Genomic DNA, 19,574 nt, shown 5'->3' with positions numbered 1-19,574 from the left:
ACAATTTAGAGAATTTATTTGGAAAGTAGGAGATAAAAAGCCTGGTTCTAATATTCACTTAGAATATGAACAAAACTAGAAAAAATTAAACCAGAGTAAAGAAGGCAGAGTACTGACTGGCTTAATGGCCATACAATACAAACAAGCAAATAAAACCCAGGTTTCTCTCATGCAAATAAGCATTAAGGAAAAGAGTACAGGAATGTTTACAGAACAGGCCACAAGTATTTTAAAAATTTACATAAGGAACTGTACATAAATGAAAAAATAAATTAGACAATTTACAAGAAATGTTTAATAGTTTACATTAGGCTATAACTTAGTTTATTATGAATAAAATTTGTTGCACATCATACATTTTTACATCAGATTCAGTGTTAGAAGAATTCAGACATGACAAAGCTCAGGCTTGACAAAAACACAGTAATCAACAGAATAAGGCAACTTAAACTGGTTTGTAGAAGTAAAATTAACACCAAGATTAAAGGATTCTCTAGATTCAGACATATAAGACATTCTTATAAGTATGATTTGGTCAATAACTGGGCAGAGTTAAGACAACTGCCACTCAAATAAAAATTAAAAGCACACCATGTTAAAAAAAGAGAAAACCATTTTAACAAACGTCACTTACATCCTAACTTCACCAATTATATTTGGGAAAAGGAGATCAGGATTTTGTCTCTGAAGTTATCTTCTATTTCTAAAGGCTATAAACTAAAAAGCATCACTCCGAAAAAAGTGACAAATTTCAAAATGACTTAGTACCTACAACCACCGACGGTGCCAGGTACAACACTAAGGTGAAATCTGGAGATACTAAGTAAAGCTAAGATAATCTCAAGCTATTTGCATTATCTATGTACACTTTACAAATTAAGTAAAAACTGAAATGTTTTCTTTGAAAGCTATTGGTACAATAAGTACTGCAGAATATGAAAGATGTTGGGAAGTAGCAAAAACATTATTTGTAATATCCAAGATTGAATTTTAGTTGCATATTTATTCAATTCAAAACCTTCTATTTTTAACTTCATTCATTCCTTTGAAAAATACATTCATTAGTTCTTTTAAACACAAAATTAGTAGCATTTGCAGCAAAACAAAGACTAAAATAAAATCTACAAGAGAAAACAAAAACAAACAGCACTGTGACTCTTGACATTACTACATTTATTTTTATTAGTAGTTAAGTTAGGAATGTCAGACACATGTCCATTTCATTATTCAGACAATCCTAATGATAAAAGCACTGAGCCTTCAGCAGTTAAATGTGGAGATGACTGTAATCTATGATATTTCAACTCACTTGCAGGTAATTAAACTTGTTTTAAATTTTGCTATGAGTTGTGTTTGACAACAGCAACAAATAATTCTAGGATAGATTTATCCCACATTTATCCTTACAATGATCGGAAATAAGAAACAGCTTAAAGAAGAAGACAACAAAAAATACACAGATATATCTATTTTCAAACACCTATGAATTTACTCGTGGAATGTTTTCTTTTTGTACAATGAAAAACTTGTTATAATAATGCCCGTATGATTTTAGAGTTAAACAAAGTAAAAATTCCACACACTTTTACATATTAAGTTACTGAACTGAACACCAAGATGTGTGTGTATGCACACACACAAAACCTTCATATTAAGATTTACCTACTGGCAGCAACATCATTCCGAGAGAATAATTGGTCTCATTCTATTGGTTCGGTGAGAAACCAAAATCTGGTACCTATTAACATATACAAATAAAAACTATGTAGTAATTATAAGAATGTTCCATTAGCACTAAAATAAACTGTAAACTATGACCGCAAGTAGCTGAACGAACCGTTTCAGTTATCCAGAATACTGCCATGAATGAAACTCTTTTCTCAGGGCGATACTTGAGTCATTTCCCATTCAAACAAACATTTTACAGCTAGAAGAGACCTCAAGTTTCAGTTTAATTCCCTCATTTTACAAATGAAATAATATTTAGAGAAATCAGAAGTGACAGCAGCAATTCCTAATACAAATACAAATCATGACCTCACGTCTACTGTATAACCCAAGATAAAGATCATAAACAATATAGACTGCTAATTTTTAAGAAACCACTTTAACTTTCGGGAAGTGAAAACGACTCAATTTAGATGTGGCAGGAAAGTTACAATGATTCACTTTTCATGCCACCATTATTTCTAATGGCTTATTTATATACTTCAAAGGAAGAAGGAAAAAACTATTCAGTCCTCTTGGGTCTGTACTGATTATTACTTGGCTCAGTAGAAAATAAGAGTTATTGTCCCAAATATTGAAAACAGGTAGCAATACAGAAAAGCACATTATTTTCTGGGTTAATCTGATGATAGGGCTTTGAATGACAAAGCTAGAGGAAAAAAACTGAATTCCTTTTGTGATAAAATAAAATACACTAAAATAAACACTTTAATATGTGTACTTATTGGGAAATAGGACATTACTGACATTCACAGCAAAACATCTTAAATAAGGTCATCATTACAAAAAGGCAATGTATTTCCAGTTATTTTGTTTACAGATACCACAAAACAGTAAGTCAAATCAAAATACTATATACTCATTTTCCTGGTCATTATCCTTCATCAGTTCTTACATAGCTTTTAAAGGAGAAAGGATTTTTAAACTACATTCTCAAATTCAATAGAGTAAAAAGCATAAAGTGCTCAACAGAACAAAAAGATACAAAAATTTTTTGCATATAACAACATTGTTATAAAGGATATTTCGAACTATTGCCTGGCTAAGTCTTCTACCCAAGAACGCAACCTTAGAAATCAAGGCAAGATGCGACAGACTACTCTTTAATGGCAAGAGCACCACTGAACAAACAGGAGGCCTCTTCACTTTCAGTTACATCATTCTGCTTACAGGAATGGACTAAGTGTTTCAGGAACTGGTACTCACAAAACAGCCATCACATTTGCACTCCAGAAGTCTACGGACTTTTTGGCAAATAATTTGAACGTCTCGGAGAACTTTCAATTATTAAGTATATTATTGGCAGTGGCATTGACTTTTCCTAATTAGAAGTTTAAACCTATTTTCCACCTATTGAAATTAGAGTAGCTGAGTAAGGAACGCTCATATTGACGGGCAAGAAAGTCTATTAATACTCTGGCCTTTGGAGAATAGTCTAAAACTGTCTGGGTATAGAAATACAAGCCATTAATTTTATAAAGAAAAAAAGATTATCTTGTTTATACAGACCTCAACAGAAGAATTAAAAAATCTCTTTTTAAGCCCCTAAAGTCCAATTAGATACGGGGGGAGGGGGTAAATCTAAGTCACTGGAATCATCACATTTCCTTCAGTGAAGAAAATATAAATTTGAGATTCTTGGGAACTATCAGGATGTATCTTGGGCAATTTTATTTTACTGCTTAATCAGTATCAATGGAAAATGATATATAAGCTTTATTTAAATCAATGGCATTTTGTCTGAAATATCTAATTGCTACAATGGAGACATTAAACCAAGAAGTGTGAAGTCACTGTAGATTTTAAATTGGCTACTGACTAACAAGAATTCAAAGTTCCAAATATTCTAAACTCTAAAAAATTACCTTTACATAATTTCTCCTCTAAACATTCACTCCTATTATCTTTATGTTCATGTCTTTAGATAAACAAAACTAAATTTTAAGTATTTGAGCACAATTTTTGAAAAGTACATGGAGAATATCTCTATCAAGCACCTCAGTCTACTGAAAATTGCTCTCAATTGAGCATACTTGAGCAAAATTATGGCCTGTAAAAACATGACATACTTCTTTCTTCATGTAAACAATTTTTAAACTCTTCAAAGTACATCCAGATTTACTGGTAATTCATGGAGGTAAATTCTTGTCCAAGTCTTATTACTTCCTAAACCATGAGAAACAGACCCAAATAACCTCACTGAGCTATGGGACCTCTAAAATATTAACTGTCAAAGTAAAAATGTGAAAAATTTTATAACATTATAAAAAAAATGACTTCAAAATAGAGCATATTTTCCAAGGCAAGTGGACTTACAAATTTTGGAACGGTAATGCTTTTATTACCAGAATGTACGAAACACTGATCCTTTCTTATTTCTGCAATACTGCCTCTGACTCCCACAAAGTTTCATAACAACTCATCATTCAAATTTCCATACCATTCTTTTAGAACAAATATGTTTCTGTTGCTGGAGTTCATAATAGAATAGTCTTTAGCTTTGATAGTTCAAAAAGGAATGACTAAGTTTGGGCCTGAGGTAAATTTGGTATAGAAAGAGCACTTAACTCTGATACACTCAAGCCGTATTACAATAGTCCCAGGACCTATTAAACAGACTATCAAGCAAGTAATGAAGTCTCCAAATTCTTAATATTAAACATTTTTAAATAAATTGATTAGTTTTAACTAACAGAATACAGAAAGTACAGTATCACCAAATATTTGCATTTTCTAGAATTCATTTTAAAATTCAGACTAAAATTTAACATTTCAATTAAATCACAGCATGTGCGAAAGGTTATATACTTCTGGGAAAAGATCACGTAAACGTGCTTTCCGGGAGGAGAGATACTAGAAAAACCGTAATAATGAATAATTAACATTGCCTTCACATTTCTAAAAATCATATAAAAATGATCATTTTTGATTGATTTTCAATAATTTTTGATACTGGGTATATTACGGGCTGCTCACTAATAACCAAAATGCACATAAAACAGACGTATATAACAAATATTCAGAATCAATTATCTTCATAAGCAAAACATTTCTGAGATTTGAAGATTCTGTGTTTGAGCATACAGTACTGCAATGCTGGCTACATACAATAGAAAATCTTTTTGAAAGGAAGCTCAATAATCAGAGGCTGTATTGCATTTAAGGATTTAACGCTGGCTATATACAGAAGTGAAAACAACACTTCAGTTAGAAATACTTCACGTTTTCGAACTCTCTTTTATTATACTATGGCAACATTCGGCAGCTTATCACTTTGACATTTAAAAAGCAACAGGAATAATGCTACTCTTTATCCTTTGGTTCTCAGTGACAAATAAATGCCTCTGGTTTTCAGCTCCTTTTGGATGACATTTATTAGCAGAGAGAAATCTGATGCTTTAGCTGAAATTTGGTAGTCCAAGAAGTGCGCCAACTGCTCCAAAGTATCCCTGTATAGTTTTAAAACAAGTGTTATTATAGTGCAGCTTTTAAATTAGCATACAATATTAACTACTATTAAAAACACACACTTATATATTTATTTATTTGTTCAAGAATATTTATTGGTCATAGGGCAACATTTGTAGTAACTGTTAAATGAGAAACTATTTTGTTCTGTAAGCTTTCATCTTAAGTAAGAATAACAGCACAACTGGAAGAGCGTAGTCAATGTCACTGAACTGTGCATGCAGACATTTTTGAAATGGTGTATCTTTGGCTATGTGTATTTTCACCAAAAAAAAAAAGAAAAAGAGTTTGAGAAGTTAGAGGGTTGATATGTTGTGGGGTTGTTAACCAATGTCATAAAATAACGTGTACTACCGTTTCATGAGAAACTATTTGTTCTATAAGCCTTCACCTGAAGTACAATAAAAAAATAAAAAAATAATGCCTGAAAATACCTAGAGCCTCACCTGGCATATAGTATTACTCAATAAATTTTAGGTGTTATTATTGAAAAAAAAAAAAATTTATTGGGTAATTTCATGTATTAGCAATTCTACTTTCTTTTGGTAAAATTGTGTTCTTAATATATACACCTTTAAAATAAACATTTTAAGTGAGGCTTTTAGATACTAAAGCTACCAGGGCTATTACACCACTCTGCTTCCCCTTCTCCTTTACTCAGTAAATTAACTTCCTTTGGCTCTGCCTGACACACACGTAGCATGGCACGTGGAACTGCACAAGAGCACATCATTCTGATTCGTATAGTGAGAGCAGTGACAATGAGACAGAAAGCTTACAGGAGTAGAACACACACTTCGAACTTGTGTTATTAACTTTTGACAATGTCCATTTGACTTTGGCTATAAACAAAACAATTCAAGTTCAAAAGTATACTCAAGCACTATTTGAACTAATATTGCTCAGATCAGAATTTAACTGGATGTAGCAAATGAATAGAAAAAAAAAAAAATCTGGAGGAATACATTCCAAAATGCTAACAATGGTTACTTTTGAAGTGGGGGTAAGGTTGTAGTGGAAGGAATAATGAACACTTTCCTTGCTAAATTATGTATTTTTAAACTTTTCTGATCTCAGGGAATAAAGAAACAAAAGAAAAACAATTTAACAAAGCAGAACTATATCCACTAAGTGCCTACGCAGGCCCAGTATTCAAGGAACTCACAGACCTGATATTGTTCTCTGTTATATGTAAAAAACCATGAAATTCTCATCTCAGTGGGGTGCCTACCAGGTTACAGTAACACTCCCTCCCCCAACTCCGACTGAAGTGAGGGAGTCAATATACTATTTACGCAAATAACTTTTAGTTTTATATTTTACTTACAAATACAGGGTAAGAAGCAATTACCAAATTTTCATATAAAAAGTATGCTATTATTGAAATTTATAAAATACTAGTATCCCATCATACCTCATGCTCTAGAAACAGTGCTTTCAGTTGACCTTTTGACCAATAATCCAGTGCATATGCCAAAAGTTTCATTGAGAGTGTATTGACACGTAAAAAGTTTCCAACAAAGACAACTCTGTTTATTTTCTAAAAGAAAAGAACAAATAAAGTGACATGGAAAGAATTAAGAATTTACAATAGAGTTTGCAGAATCTTTACCTAAAAATGTTAACAACTACTACATTCCTATTTATATGCCTACTGTATTTCTGGCACATAGCTCAATAATACTGAATTTTTAAAAATTAGCCCTAGATAAATGATTATAGGTTGAGACTTGTTCTTTAAAATGGCCGATAAATAATTCATTTAACAATGTAATTTGGAGACACATTATTGACAAGATTAAAGGAGTCAAATCAAAGAAAAGTAAAGTGCATTTATGATAAAATAGGCTGTAAACTTGGCCAGTACATTGCAATGACATGTTCAACGGTGACACACAGCTATGGAATCTATACAGAACTGGGAATTAGCACTGACTCACAGTCTGCATGTGCATCATACCCCAGGCTTACAGGCATTCCGTGTCAGCATGGCCAATCAAGCCACTCTCTGCTAAGATTCCACACTAATTTGGTTTCCTAGGTGCCCCTATGATTAGGAAATCCTTAGATGAGGGACTAGTGTTTCAGTCTCTAGAAAACCTATTCCTACCCTCACAATAATATACCAATTTTTAAGTACAAATTTTTGTACATGAGTTTAGATAGTGTAAACCAAGGACCTAGGTAACTACCAACTGGCCGGTGAAAATCTAGACCTAGAGAGCTAAGAACAAAGGTCCAGAATTATTGCTAACCCCAAAATCTATGTCAAAATTCCTGCTAAGTGGTCTGTCAACCAATTTACTACACTGTCATTGAGAAAATTAACGATAAAATTCTAGATTTAAATATAAAATAATTCAGAGGATTAATTAGGGCCTTTGCAGTTTTTCTCTTTTCCCAAATACCTTTGTATGCATGATTCCCTCACCTCACTCAAGGGTCAGATTCTCAATGAGCCCATCCTTAACCACCCTATTTACCTGGCAATTTGTCCTCTGCCATTCCCTGCCCTACTCTCGATTTTCTTTATCCTGTTTGATCTTCTCTTTTTTAAAAATAGCATTTATCATCTAATGATGTAATAATTTACTTATAACGTCACTAATAAATGAATGTAAGCTCCACAAAGTCAGTGATCTTTGTTTTCTTCACTTGTATATTCCAATAGCCTGGAACAATGCCTGGTGCATCCAAACCAAAAACCAAACCCAACTCATAGTGACCATACAGGACAGAGTAGAACTGCCATACGGTTTTCAAGGCCATTATCTTTATGGAAGCAGGTGGTCACTTCACTTCTCCTGCCGAGCGGCTGATAGATTAGAACCGCTGGATTTTCAGTTAGCAGTTGCGTGCTTAATCACTGTGCCACAGGGCTCCCAGTACTCTATAAATACTTATTCAATGAATTAGTGGACTTCTTCAAAAAGTAAATTTCTCAATTCATTTTAAGTAACTAATATTTACAAAAATTATACTTACAATGGGCCAATACATTTATTTTATATGAAGGTAGAATTGTATATATATTCTCTTCAAAATGAAAAATAACCCAATATAGTACGTCTTGCAGTATAAGCTGTTTACAGTTTTCTTAAAGAAAACATCATTCAGATTTCTTGTGAAGAACAAGTCTCAATGCCTTCATAGCCCTGTACAATGCTGCTTGATCCATATGCAACAAGGCAGCACTGTAAAGAAGCCGAGGGCAGTAAGAAAAATTCCAAGTATTTCACTAACCGAATGCAACATTAAAGGCAAAAAAAAAGTTTTACATAATTAGTTACCTCAAAATATCTTACACTTAGAAAAAAATAATTTTATATCCTCAAGAGACTTAAGGCTGAGTATTTCTGAATAAATGTAAAATGTATATATCTGTATGTCCTATTTCCAAACTGAATTACACTGCCACCTTAAAGAAAATAACAAGGTAAATAACATACATACTTATTAGTCATGGGATTTAACGGAATGGGAGAGCTCAATCCTAGAAGCGTCCTTAAGGAACATGAAGTTTGACAGGATGTATATAAAATAAACATATATCATATAATTAAACAAATTTTTTTTACCTCATTAACTGCACACATCCGTGCCACAGAACCAATGTTATTGGTGATAGTAACTAAAGTAGCTCTTGCCAGATCTTCTTTACTAACAGACTCTCGCTTGTCCTTATAAATCATATTCCCAAAACTGCAGAGAAATGGAAAGCAAAAAACGAAAGTCAAATCTGCTGTTAACAAGCAACATTTCATACATTAGCCGATGTATTTATAATCCTGGATATCTTTCTAAAATTAGGGCCGAAAGAGTAAAAACAAAGAAGGGTAAAATCAAAACAAAAATCTACACAAGGAACAAGTAAACCAAAAAACCCAAACCCATTGCCACTGAGTTGATTCTGATGCATAGCGACCCTATGACAGAGTAGAACTGCCCCATACGGTTTCCAAGGAGCGGCTGGTGGATTCAAAATGTCGACCAGCTGTAGCTCATAACTACTGCGCTACCAGGGCTCTGTTAAAAAGAGGTATTTATAGCTATGGAATAATTTCAAGGATACACTGGTTGATAAGTGTATACAGTATGCTATATAATGGTATATAAAAATATGCTAACTTTTGTTTAAGAGAGGAATAATAAGAATATGCATTTGTAGCTGCACGGAGATTAAACGATGAAAGGATATTCAACAATGAATAAAAATGGTGCACTTCTAAGGTGCACTCAGGACAAAACCAAAACCAAATCCATTGCTAAGTTGATTCTAACTCACAGTGACTGTAAAACAGAGTAGAACTACCCCATAGGGTTTCCAAGGCAGAAATATTTATGCAAGCAGACTGTCACATCTTTCTCCTGAGGAGCAGCTGGTAGGTTCAAACTGCCAACCTTTCGGTTAGCAGTTGAGTGCTTAAGCACTGTGCCACTACGGCTCCTTGCACTCAGGGTAGACTTTTTAAATGTATAGTATACTTGATTTTTAAACTATATGAATGTTCAAAACTACCTGTAACCTAAACTAAGGGTAAGAAAGTCCTTTTACAATTGCCTGACATGTTGCTCTCCAAGAATAAATAATAAATTACAACATAAACGTTAAACTTACCTAGATGCCACAGCCCAACCTGGCAGACCAAATCTTTCATAATCTCCTCCATAAATATCACGGACCAGCTTGTCTGCTTGGGTGCTGTCACCTTTGGACGCCATTTCAAGAGCCTCTTCAAAACTTTCACAGCCAGTCAATAAGCTACATAAACCTAGAAAGGTACCTCCTCCAAGGCTAAAGAAAGTAAAGAAACCTATAAGTTGCATCTACATACTGTACTCATTCTCCAAAGAGTGGAACATTTAATTATTCAAAAAACAAACAGAATGAACACATTACTAAGAGCTGAAATGTTAACATAATGACGTAAGAAAAATGCTTAAGTAAAAACAAACTTGTCAGATCTAAGGATTACCCAAAGAAACCACTTAGTGGAAGCACGAGGACAGGAAGGTATCTTTTATACCTTCCAAAGCCTTCACCCAGGAAGTTAGGCTTTATCAAACCAAACCCATTGCCAACTCATAGTGGCCCTATAGGACAGAGCAGAACCGCTCCATAAGTTTTCCAAAGAGCAGCTGGTGGATCTGCACTGCTGATCCTTCGGTTCTTAACCACTACACCAGGAGAGCTCCTTCCTCACTGTATTTATTTGTAGATCATGTTAAATATATCACTGAAATGATTTCATCAGCTCTGTCAAATGATTTTGTGAAAGATTCAGTTACTTGGCCAGTGAGGTAATTTGTCAGGTTGGTCACATTAATGATAGAAATTTACTTGATTCTACTATTCTTTTGAATGTACTCCCAAAGCGAAATCACGTCTCTCTAATCCCTAAAAGCAAAAATCTTTGCTCTCTAGTCTCATTTTAATTTCTGACAGGTTCTATCCATGAACTTGTTTGAATTTAGTTGACAGACTTAATGTCTGTCTTTTAAAATTAGCTGAAGTAGGTAGTACCTGCTTGTCTAATTCTTTGGCATAGAAAATTACAATGGAGGTAACATTTTTAACCTCCACAGAAATAAAGAATTAAATCTAAGTATAATTTAAACAAGAGTTCTACTTTAAAATGAGTTTTTTTCAAAAGTCGATCTAATTTAAAGTATCCCAGAATCTTTATTCCTCAGTTAAATAAACAGGAGTCCCTACCTCCTCTTAAAAGTCAATAAGGTACCTAAGAGAATCATAGAAAAATTTTTAATCTCATTTCACATTCATATTTCAGGTTATTACAGAAAATTTTATGTGGTACTTGGAAGATTAATGCTGTCCGATAAAGAACTCCCATTAAACTCATCATTTAAGAATTACAGTGCTGCCCAAAAATGTGAATTAAATGTGAATCTATTCAGCATGTGATAAGCATTATGCTTAAATACATGTATAAAAAAGTGAACAACGGGGAGAGATGGAGAATGCTTTATTTAAAAATAAATAAAATATATATATAAAAGCAGGTACTATACAGTTTTGCCACCACTCATCTGCCAGTTTGTTGTACTGTGGTGGCTTGCGTGTTACTGTGATTCTAGAAGATATGTCACCAGTATTTCAAATACCAGCAGTGTCATCCATGGTGGACAGGTTTCAGCGGAGCTTCCAGACTAAGACAGACGAGGAAGAAAGGTCTGTATCTACTTTCAAATATTAGCCAATGAAAGTCTTATGGATCACAAAAGAACACTGTCCGACTCGCCTGCTTTGGACATGTCATCAGGAGGGATCAACTGCTGGAGAAGGACATGCTTAATAAACTAGAGAACTAGTGAAGGTGAGGGAGACCCTCGGTGAGATGGACTGGCACAACAGTAGCAATGATGGACTTGAACATTTCAGTGGTTGTGAAGATGAGGCAGTACCAGGCAAAGTTTTTTTCTGTTGTACATAGGTCGTCATGAGTCGGGACTAACTCCATGACAGGCAGCCATCTGTCTGTCTGTACAGTTTTGGAATCAAAAGAACACTGTCTCTTTGGTTAAACACTGGAAGTTATTGGAATAATTCCAGATTAAAATTCACTCTTATGGAAATTTTTTTGTTTACTGTAGTTTAAACGAAGTTTACATCTCAAGTCAGTCTCCCACACAAAAATTTATACATAGTTATGTGACCCTAACTTCTCTCCCCATACTGTGACAGCGCACTCCTCCTTTCCACCCGATACCCCATGTCCATTCAACCAGCTCCTAACCCTTTCTGCCTTCCCATCTCCCTCTGGACAGAAGCTGCCCGTTCAGTCTCTTGTATCTACTTAAGCTAAGAGGCACACTCCTCATGAGTTATCACTTTATGTCCCACAGTCCAGTCCAATCCTTGTCTGAAGAGTTGGCCTTGGAAATTGTTTTAGTTCTGGGCTGATAGAGAATCCAGGGGCCATGCTTTCCAGCGTTCCTCTGGTCTCATTCAGACCATTAAGTCTGGTCTTCTTACTAGAATTTGAGTTCTGCACCCCACCTTTCTCCTGCTCTATCCAAGACTCTGTTGTGTTCCCTCTCAGGGTGGTCACTGGTGGTAGCCGGGCACCATCTAGTTCTTCTGGTCTCAGGCTCAGTCTCTGGTTGATGTGGCCCCTTCTGTCTCTTGGGTGCTAATACTTTCCTTGTGTCTTTGGTGTTCTTCATTCTCCTTTACTCCAGGTGGTAGGAACCAACTGATGCATCTTAGATGGTTGCTTGCAAGCTTTTAAGACCCCAGACACCACTCACCAAAGTAGGATGCAGAACATTTTCTTAATAAACTTTGTTATGCCAATTGACCTAGATGTCCCTGAAAGCATGGTCCCCAGACCCCTACCCCTGCTACTCTGTCCCTCAAAGTGTTTGACTGTATTCAGGAAACTTCTTAGCTTTGGTTTAGTCCAGTTGTGCTGACTTCCCCTGTAGTGTGTGCTGTCCTTCCCTTCACCTAATTCTTATCTACTATCTAGTTAGTAAATAACCCTCACCCTCCCTCCTACCCTTGTAACCATCAAAGAATGTTTTCTTCTGTGTTTAAAACTTTTCTTGAGTTTTTATAATAGTGGTCTTATACAATATTTGTCCTTCTGTGACTAAATTCACTCAGCATAATGCCCTCCAGATTCCTCCATGTTATAAGATGTTTCACGGCTTCACTGTTGTTCTTTATTGTTGCGCAGTATTCCACTGTGTGGATATACCATAATTTCTTCATCCATTGGTTTATTATGGAAATTTTGTTACCAACTGATAATGACTAATAATATGTAACGTTTACACACATACCTTATAAAATGACATTACCTGCAACATTTTAACTTACATGTCTACAATTTTTCTGTTGCACAAACACATGTTACTTTCCTGGTGAGGCTGGCATTATGCTGATTTCATAACTTCTGTGTATAAAACAATTTGAATGCTGCAATAACACCAAAAAGGTTACTACCTTGTTCCAGTCACTCGTTTATAGTTGTCTTTGGAATGGACTGCTAAAATACTGACTCCTGAACCAATGTTCACTACCAGTAGTGGATAGGGATCATCCAGGTTAAAAGGCATCTTTTGGCATCTCTCAGGTTCTGAGGCATTAGCAAAATAATAGCACTCTGCTTGTCCATTGAAACTGACAGAATCTATATACAGCAAGCCCTTTACAAGGCAGTCAAGTTCATCCAGTTTGTGCAGGTGGAGGTTTCCAATCTGTAAAAAAAAAAAAAGAAAAATAATTAAAAAATTTTAAATCATGTTTTATTGTGTAAAATATATGTAACAAAATATTTGCCATTTAAACCATTTTAAGTGTACAGTTCAGCTGCAATAATTACATTCACAATGCTGTACAAGCATCACCACTATTTCCAAAATCTTTTCATCACCTCAAACAGAAACTCTATACTCATTAAGCAATAACTCCTCCATTTACCCCTTCCTCCAGCCCCTGATAACCTCTAAGCTACTCTGTCTCTGTGACCTATTCTAGGTATTTCAGGTAAGTGGAATCATAGTATTTGTCCTTCTGTTTATTTCACTTAGTATAATATTTTCAAGGCTCATAACTTCATTGTTTTTTATGGCAGAATAATATTCCATTGTAGATATATACATTTTGTTTATACACTCATTTGGTGATGGATACTTGGGTTGTTTCCACCTTTGGTTATCGTGAACAATGCTGTAATAAAACACTGGCATGCAAGTATCTCAGTCCCTGTTTTCAATTCTTTTCGGTATATAACTAAAAGTGGAATTGGTGGGCAAAAAAAAAAAAAAATAAAGCAAAAAAGGAAAGCATTCGAAGTACTTGACTCAACTATACTAAATAATCTTCATGTAATTTATAAAACTTCAAAATCATCTATAACCCCACATTTTGACTTATTTTGTGTCAGAATCTCTTAGGGGCTTTATCTAGTCCTGTGGCTTTCAGTAAGCATGGTATCATCTTTGCGCACACTTTGCAATGTATGAGGGCATCTTAGTTTTCACAATGATGGAGAGGCAGGAAGGACCAAACTGACATTTAGTGGGCAGGGGCTAGGAATGCCAGACACAGGGCAATGAGTGGGGCAGTTCTGTAAAACAAAGAATTGTCCTATGCCGACAAGATCTTTAAGTGTTCTGCCAAACATTTATGAGATAGCAGTAGGACAATTTTATCAAAATTATCTGAACTGACATAAACAAAGTATTTCATCTGTCTACATCTATCTAAATACAAAATAGTCATTAAATGATTTTATGTATAGCTGCAAGCATCTAACTACTTCATGTCTTCTGGCGTGGTCATACCACAGAATCTACCTACTGATACATATCAATACCTTAATTTTCTGTCTTTATATTTTGGTTTAATAGTTGGAAATTATTAAATTCATTTCAGGTTAGTGAAGAGTATATTATTAAATATCTGTTACAAAAGATCTTAGCTGAAACATCACTTCCTCTGGGAAACTTCAATTCTCTAAGACTTGTTAGGTACCACTGCTCTGTTTCCATGGCACATCTTTTCATAGCAATACCATTAATTATAATGCATTGTACTTTTACTTGTTATTTACCTATCAGTTTGCTCTAGAATACTGTAAATTCTTTGAGGACTAAATTTGTGTCTCATTCTGAGCCATGTTCTTCCAGTGTCTAGTAAAGTACCTGACACATAGTGCATATGTGAGTATTTGCTTAACAAATGACTCAGTATCAACAAAAACAAGGATTATAAGGAACTCCATCATAAAAAATATTTATAAACATTAAAAAAATTTAGAACTCTATTTGGATTCCAGTATCTTCAATGGCCAGGTCTGGCTTCAGGAACATTGCTTATGGCAAGAATTGTGGCAAACACTATTACATGTCCAAACAAAACTGTTCTCAAATTCATAAAATTTATGTTCAAATTACTGAACAAAGTGAACTCAAAGCAGATTTATCCATGCAGAGAAAAAAAACTTAAAAATTTATTATTTAACTACGCCAGTTGATATTTAAATTACAAGGAGGCTCACTTACGTGAGAATATAAGAAATCACTTATGCTTTATTAACAGAATTTTCTTCTAAGAATTTGAGAAATTAAATAGTCCATACACATATTTGAGGAAAAGAAATCTCAGTAGCCGTAAGTATCCATGTTCTAATCTTTATTCTAGTGGATATGACTAGAACCTTGGCAAACCCCTTACAGCATGCAACTTAAATCAATATTCACATAGCCCTCCTGCTATAACCAAACCACCCACTTTGAGCTAGAAAATGGTAAGGCTAATGGTGTAGAATCAGGGATAAAGGGATAACAGATATTTTCATTCAGTATCTACTGACCAAGACAGTGGCTTCAGTTGGAGTTTGGGAAGGAGATGGCCCTGGGAGAGATGACTATTTGGTTAATACTCAAAAACATGCAAACATAACAAGAATAACAGTGAAAATAATTCATGCTCCATTGCACATGACAAGAATAACAGTGAAAATAATTCAAGCTCCATTATACGTGACTTTGTACACCAAATTCATTGAAGCCACCTTTTTATTGTAGCTTTGTACCACAGTCCTAGACTTAGCAGGTTTTACCAAATATTATATCATGATTTAATTCATGATCTTAATCTGGGCAATTGTGATCATCCTATAAATGTGTTTAAATGTTCAAAATCAAAAGCAAGTCATGAATTCTACTACCACGGTATCACTGGTGGGAACCGATCTAAGGAACCTGATAGATGGTAACCTAGTCTCATATTTAAAAATGTGAACAAAATGGGTATCAATTTTCAGTTTTAACCAAGTAATGGATACCTACTGTGCGAAAATCTTTTTCAAACTTGTAAGCACCACCTCCTGTAGCACATAGCACCGTGTGTATGGTTGAGAAGTTTTTATCTCTTCCCATTTGGATAAAAGTAGGCAGGTCCTGGGTTGGAAATCTGATAAAGTGCAAGTTCCCTCTTCGGCCAAAAAGTGTTAAATCCTTTAGTTCCAGGTGTACATCTCGAATGCCAGTGGATCCATACGCTACATTAGAAGTCAAATACTTTCGGATACTTTTTAAGCTCTCAACTTCTTCTTGTTCTTCCTCTGCTGTGATGTCAATAGGTTCAAAATATGAGAGCTTTACTAGAGTTCCCCCAATATCCATGCCAAACCATGGGAAAGCTGTGGGTATAAAAAAAGTATACATTAATTTTGGAAATGCAAACTAGGAACTAGTTTAATTAGCCACACACTTCACTCACCCTGAATCATTCATTCAGTAAAACTTATGGAGTATCTTCTACTTACCACTCACCTTTTTTCCTTCAAAGTGTTATCTGGATTTTTTCTACAAACCTGTTACACAGGATGCTTAGAACTGGCAAAGGGTCTTTTTAATTCCTGATCTGGTAGGCATTTCTTTTCATTTATTAAATACTTATGTAGCCCAGGGAAGAGAAATTGGAACAATTTTGCTTCAATATACAGGTCATCACCTACTGCTTAAAAATCTTTTTTTTATCAAGATTTTAATAAAATTGGCTTATAATCACTTTAAGTAACCCAAGGGAAAAGTATCTCCTTAAAAAGAAATTTTCTTTGCCCATTAAGCGTATTAGGTTTCTTTGGTATATCTGGTTAGTATAATTAGGCATCAATAATCTTGAAGGTAACTCTACTCAAGGACAAGCACATTCTAGCTGGCAGTAAGGTGTGGCGGAATGATCGGGTTTGGCATTTGTTGCTCTCATTAACTAGACTATATGACTAGAAAAACCATCAACATTTCTGAATCCTCAATTCCCTTCAGTAAATAATTGACTTGTCAGCTACTCCGGAGCCCTGGTGGTGCAGTGGTTAAGAGCTCAGGCTACTAACCAAAAGGTCAGCAGTTCGAATCCACCAGCTGCTCCCTGGAAACTCTACAGGGCAGTTCTGTGCTATCCTATAGGGTCACTATGAGTGAGAATTGACTCCACAGCAATGGGTTTGGGTATTCTGGTTCTACTCTGGTGGTAAAGTGGTTAAGAACCTGGCTGCTAACCAAAAGGTATGCCTTTTGAATCCACCAGTTGCTCCTTGGGAACCCTATGGGGCAGCTCTACCCTATCCTATAGGGTCACCATGAGTTGGAATCAACTTGAAGGCAAGGCAACAACTACCCCAGGGAATGGAACTCTAAAGTGAGTAAGATAAAATTCCTGCCCTCCAGGAGACCTCAGTCTTGTTGTGGGTGGATTTGGACTCATGTATGCAGACTGGAATTACTCTACAGGGTTTTCAAGGGCATGGCCTTTTCGCCAGGCCTATCTTCTGAGGCACGTCTAGGTGGTTTCAAACTGCCAACCTTTTGGTTGGCGTTTAACTGTGCCACCCAGGGACTTGTAGGGGAATATAAATACAAATACATAAAAAAATGTGATAGGTGAAATAATAAGTATATGCAAAGTATAGACCTGTAAAGAAATGCTAAACTCTGTACCTATGTTGACGGTAGGGAAATCTAAGCAAAAAGCAGCCTATCCAAAGGCAAAGAGTCATAAGTCGGCGTGGTTAGGAAAAGAAGTGAGGCTTAAGTAGGTATGAGCTGAATTACACAGGGCCTTGCATACTAGGCTAAGAAGCTTAGACTTGAACCTGCAGACAACAGGGCACTAATGATATTCTGAGGAGCACTGGCAGTCTTAGCTACAAATTAGAAAGCTGACTTAGTGGCACTGTACAGGATGGACTACAAGAAATGCTTATATTTGCCTGTAAAGTTAAGGATAAAGTATATTAAATCAAAATCACCTAGGAAGAATTTTAAAAATAGATTCCTGAGTACTCAGCTGCTAACCAAAAGGTCAGCAGTTCAAACCCATCAGCTGCTCCCAGCTGCATCATGGGAGAAAGATGTGGCAGTCTGCTTCTGTAAAAATTTACAGCATTGGAAACCCTATGGGGCAGTTCTACTCTGTCCTATAGGGTCATTATGAGTCGGAATCGACTCAGAGGCAGTGGGTCTGTGAGCTCTCACCTCAGAGGAAGTGGACAATAACCATTAAGAGAGGTGGGGAATCTATTCGAAAAAAAAAAAAAAATCCAGGTGATTCTTCTATGGCTAGATCTAGATGGCATTTGAGAATCACTGGATTAGGTCACCTCTAAGATTCCTTCATGCTATGACAATAACTTCTACAATGTTTTTGCTTATTGTTTATCGGTCTTAATCTTCCTATGGATACAAGGTAGTATTTTACCATTGTTCCCAAGGCTGAGGGGAAAAAAAATCAATATTGTATTATGAATCGCAAATATTCTTAGTGTGAAGCACAGCTGATTCAGTTTTCCACAGAATTCCAGCTTATGTGTACTGAGTGCTCACTGTCAGATAATACGATAAGCAATGGGTATTCAATGGCTCATTTAATCCCCAATGTCCCTATGAGGCAGTACTGTCTTACTATATGCACCATTTTATAGACAAGGAAAGGAGACAAAAAGATTACTAACTTGCTTAAGATCAAAATGTCAGTAAGTGACAGAGCCAGGACTCTTATCCTAGAAAGTCTACTCCCATCACCTTGGCTCTTAATCATTATGACAGTGACTCAAAAATAATTTAATACATGAGACATCTGTATTTTTTGCTTTATCTAGCAAACAAATTACAAAATGCCTGGTAACAAAATGTAATCATTTTTATGTAAAAGTTGTCAAGGAAAATTGATTCTACTTTGTTTCTTAAAAAATTCATATTTTACTTATTTAAGTACTTGTCTACCAGGAGAAGATGGGAAAACATGATTCAATGAGAAAGGATGTCATACATTTCTCCATTTTAGAATTTACACATTTACTAAAATTAGCAAATGATTCTGAATATAGGAAAAGAGTAATTCTCATTATCTTCTTCTGGAGAAATAGCTCATTTGTTTTTATATTTGAAACCAAAACTGCAGATCCAGATCTACATTAAAGACAACCTTAATAAAAAACAAAAACAAGCCCTTTTTTTAAAAAAGTAAAATGATTTAAAGGAGCTCTGGTGGTACAAATGGTGGCTACTAATTGAAAAGTCAGTGGTTTGAACCTACCAGTGGTTCTGTGGGAGAAAAGACCTGGAGATCTGCTCCTGTCAAGATTTCAGCATAGGAAACCCTATGGAGCAGTTCTACTCTGTCACATAGGGTTGCTATGAGTTGGAACTGACTCAAGGGCCAACAACATCATCAGAGGCAGCAAGAACCCAAACACACTATGCTTTTATGTCACCTATAGACTGGTATAAGGAGCCCTGGTGACACAGTGGTTAAGCGCTGGGCTGCTTACCAAAAGGCTGGTGGTTTGAACCCACTAGCCGCTCCGTGGGAGAAAGATGTGGCCGTCTGCTTCTGTAAA

At 35.4% G+C, this 19,574-nt stretch overlaps 1 protein-coding gene across 2 annotated transcripts in view; it reads right to left on the bottom strand.

Annotated features, from left to right (window-relative positions):
• Positions 1-19,574, bottom strand: part of PANK3 (pantothenate kinase 3) — a 28,193-nt gene continuing 8,619 nt past the window's right edge. The window contains exons 2-7 of one of the 2 annotated variants that reach the window (XM_004371313.2): positions 16,021-16,373; positions 13,169-13,422; positions 9,815-9,991; positions 8,775-8,898; positions 6,611-6,736; positions 1-5,177 (exon numbers count right to left, since the gene is read on the bottom strand). In XM_004371313.2, coding sequence (XP_004371370.1) covers positions 5,127-5,177; positions 6,611-6,736; positions 8,775-8,898; positions 9,815-9,991; positions 13,169-13,422; positions 16,021-16,373 — 1,085 coding nt within the window. In that variant the 3' untranslated portion in view covers positions 1-5,126. The other variant, XM_023726517.1, reaches the window with a different exon arrangement.

This window comes from Trichechus manatus, unplaced genomic scaffold (genome assembly GCF_000243295.1).
Source record: "Trichechus manatus latirostris isolate Lorelei unplaced genomic scaffold, TriManLat1.0 scaffold00011, whole genome shotgun sequence".
Lineage (NCBI taxonomy): Eukaryota > Metazoa > Chordata > Mammalia > Sirenia > Trichechidae > Trichechus > Trichechus manatus.
Note: the sequence above shows the minus strand (reverse complement) of the source record. Positions and strands in the feature narration are given on the sequence as shown.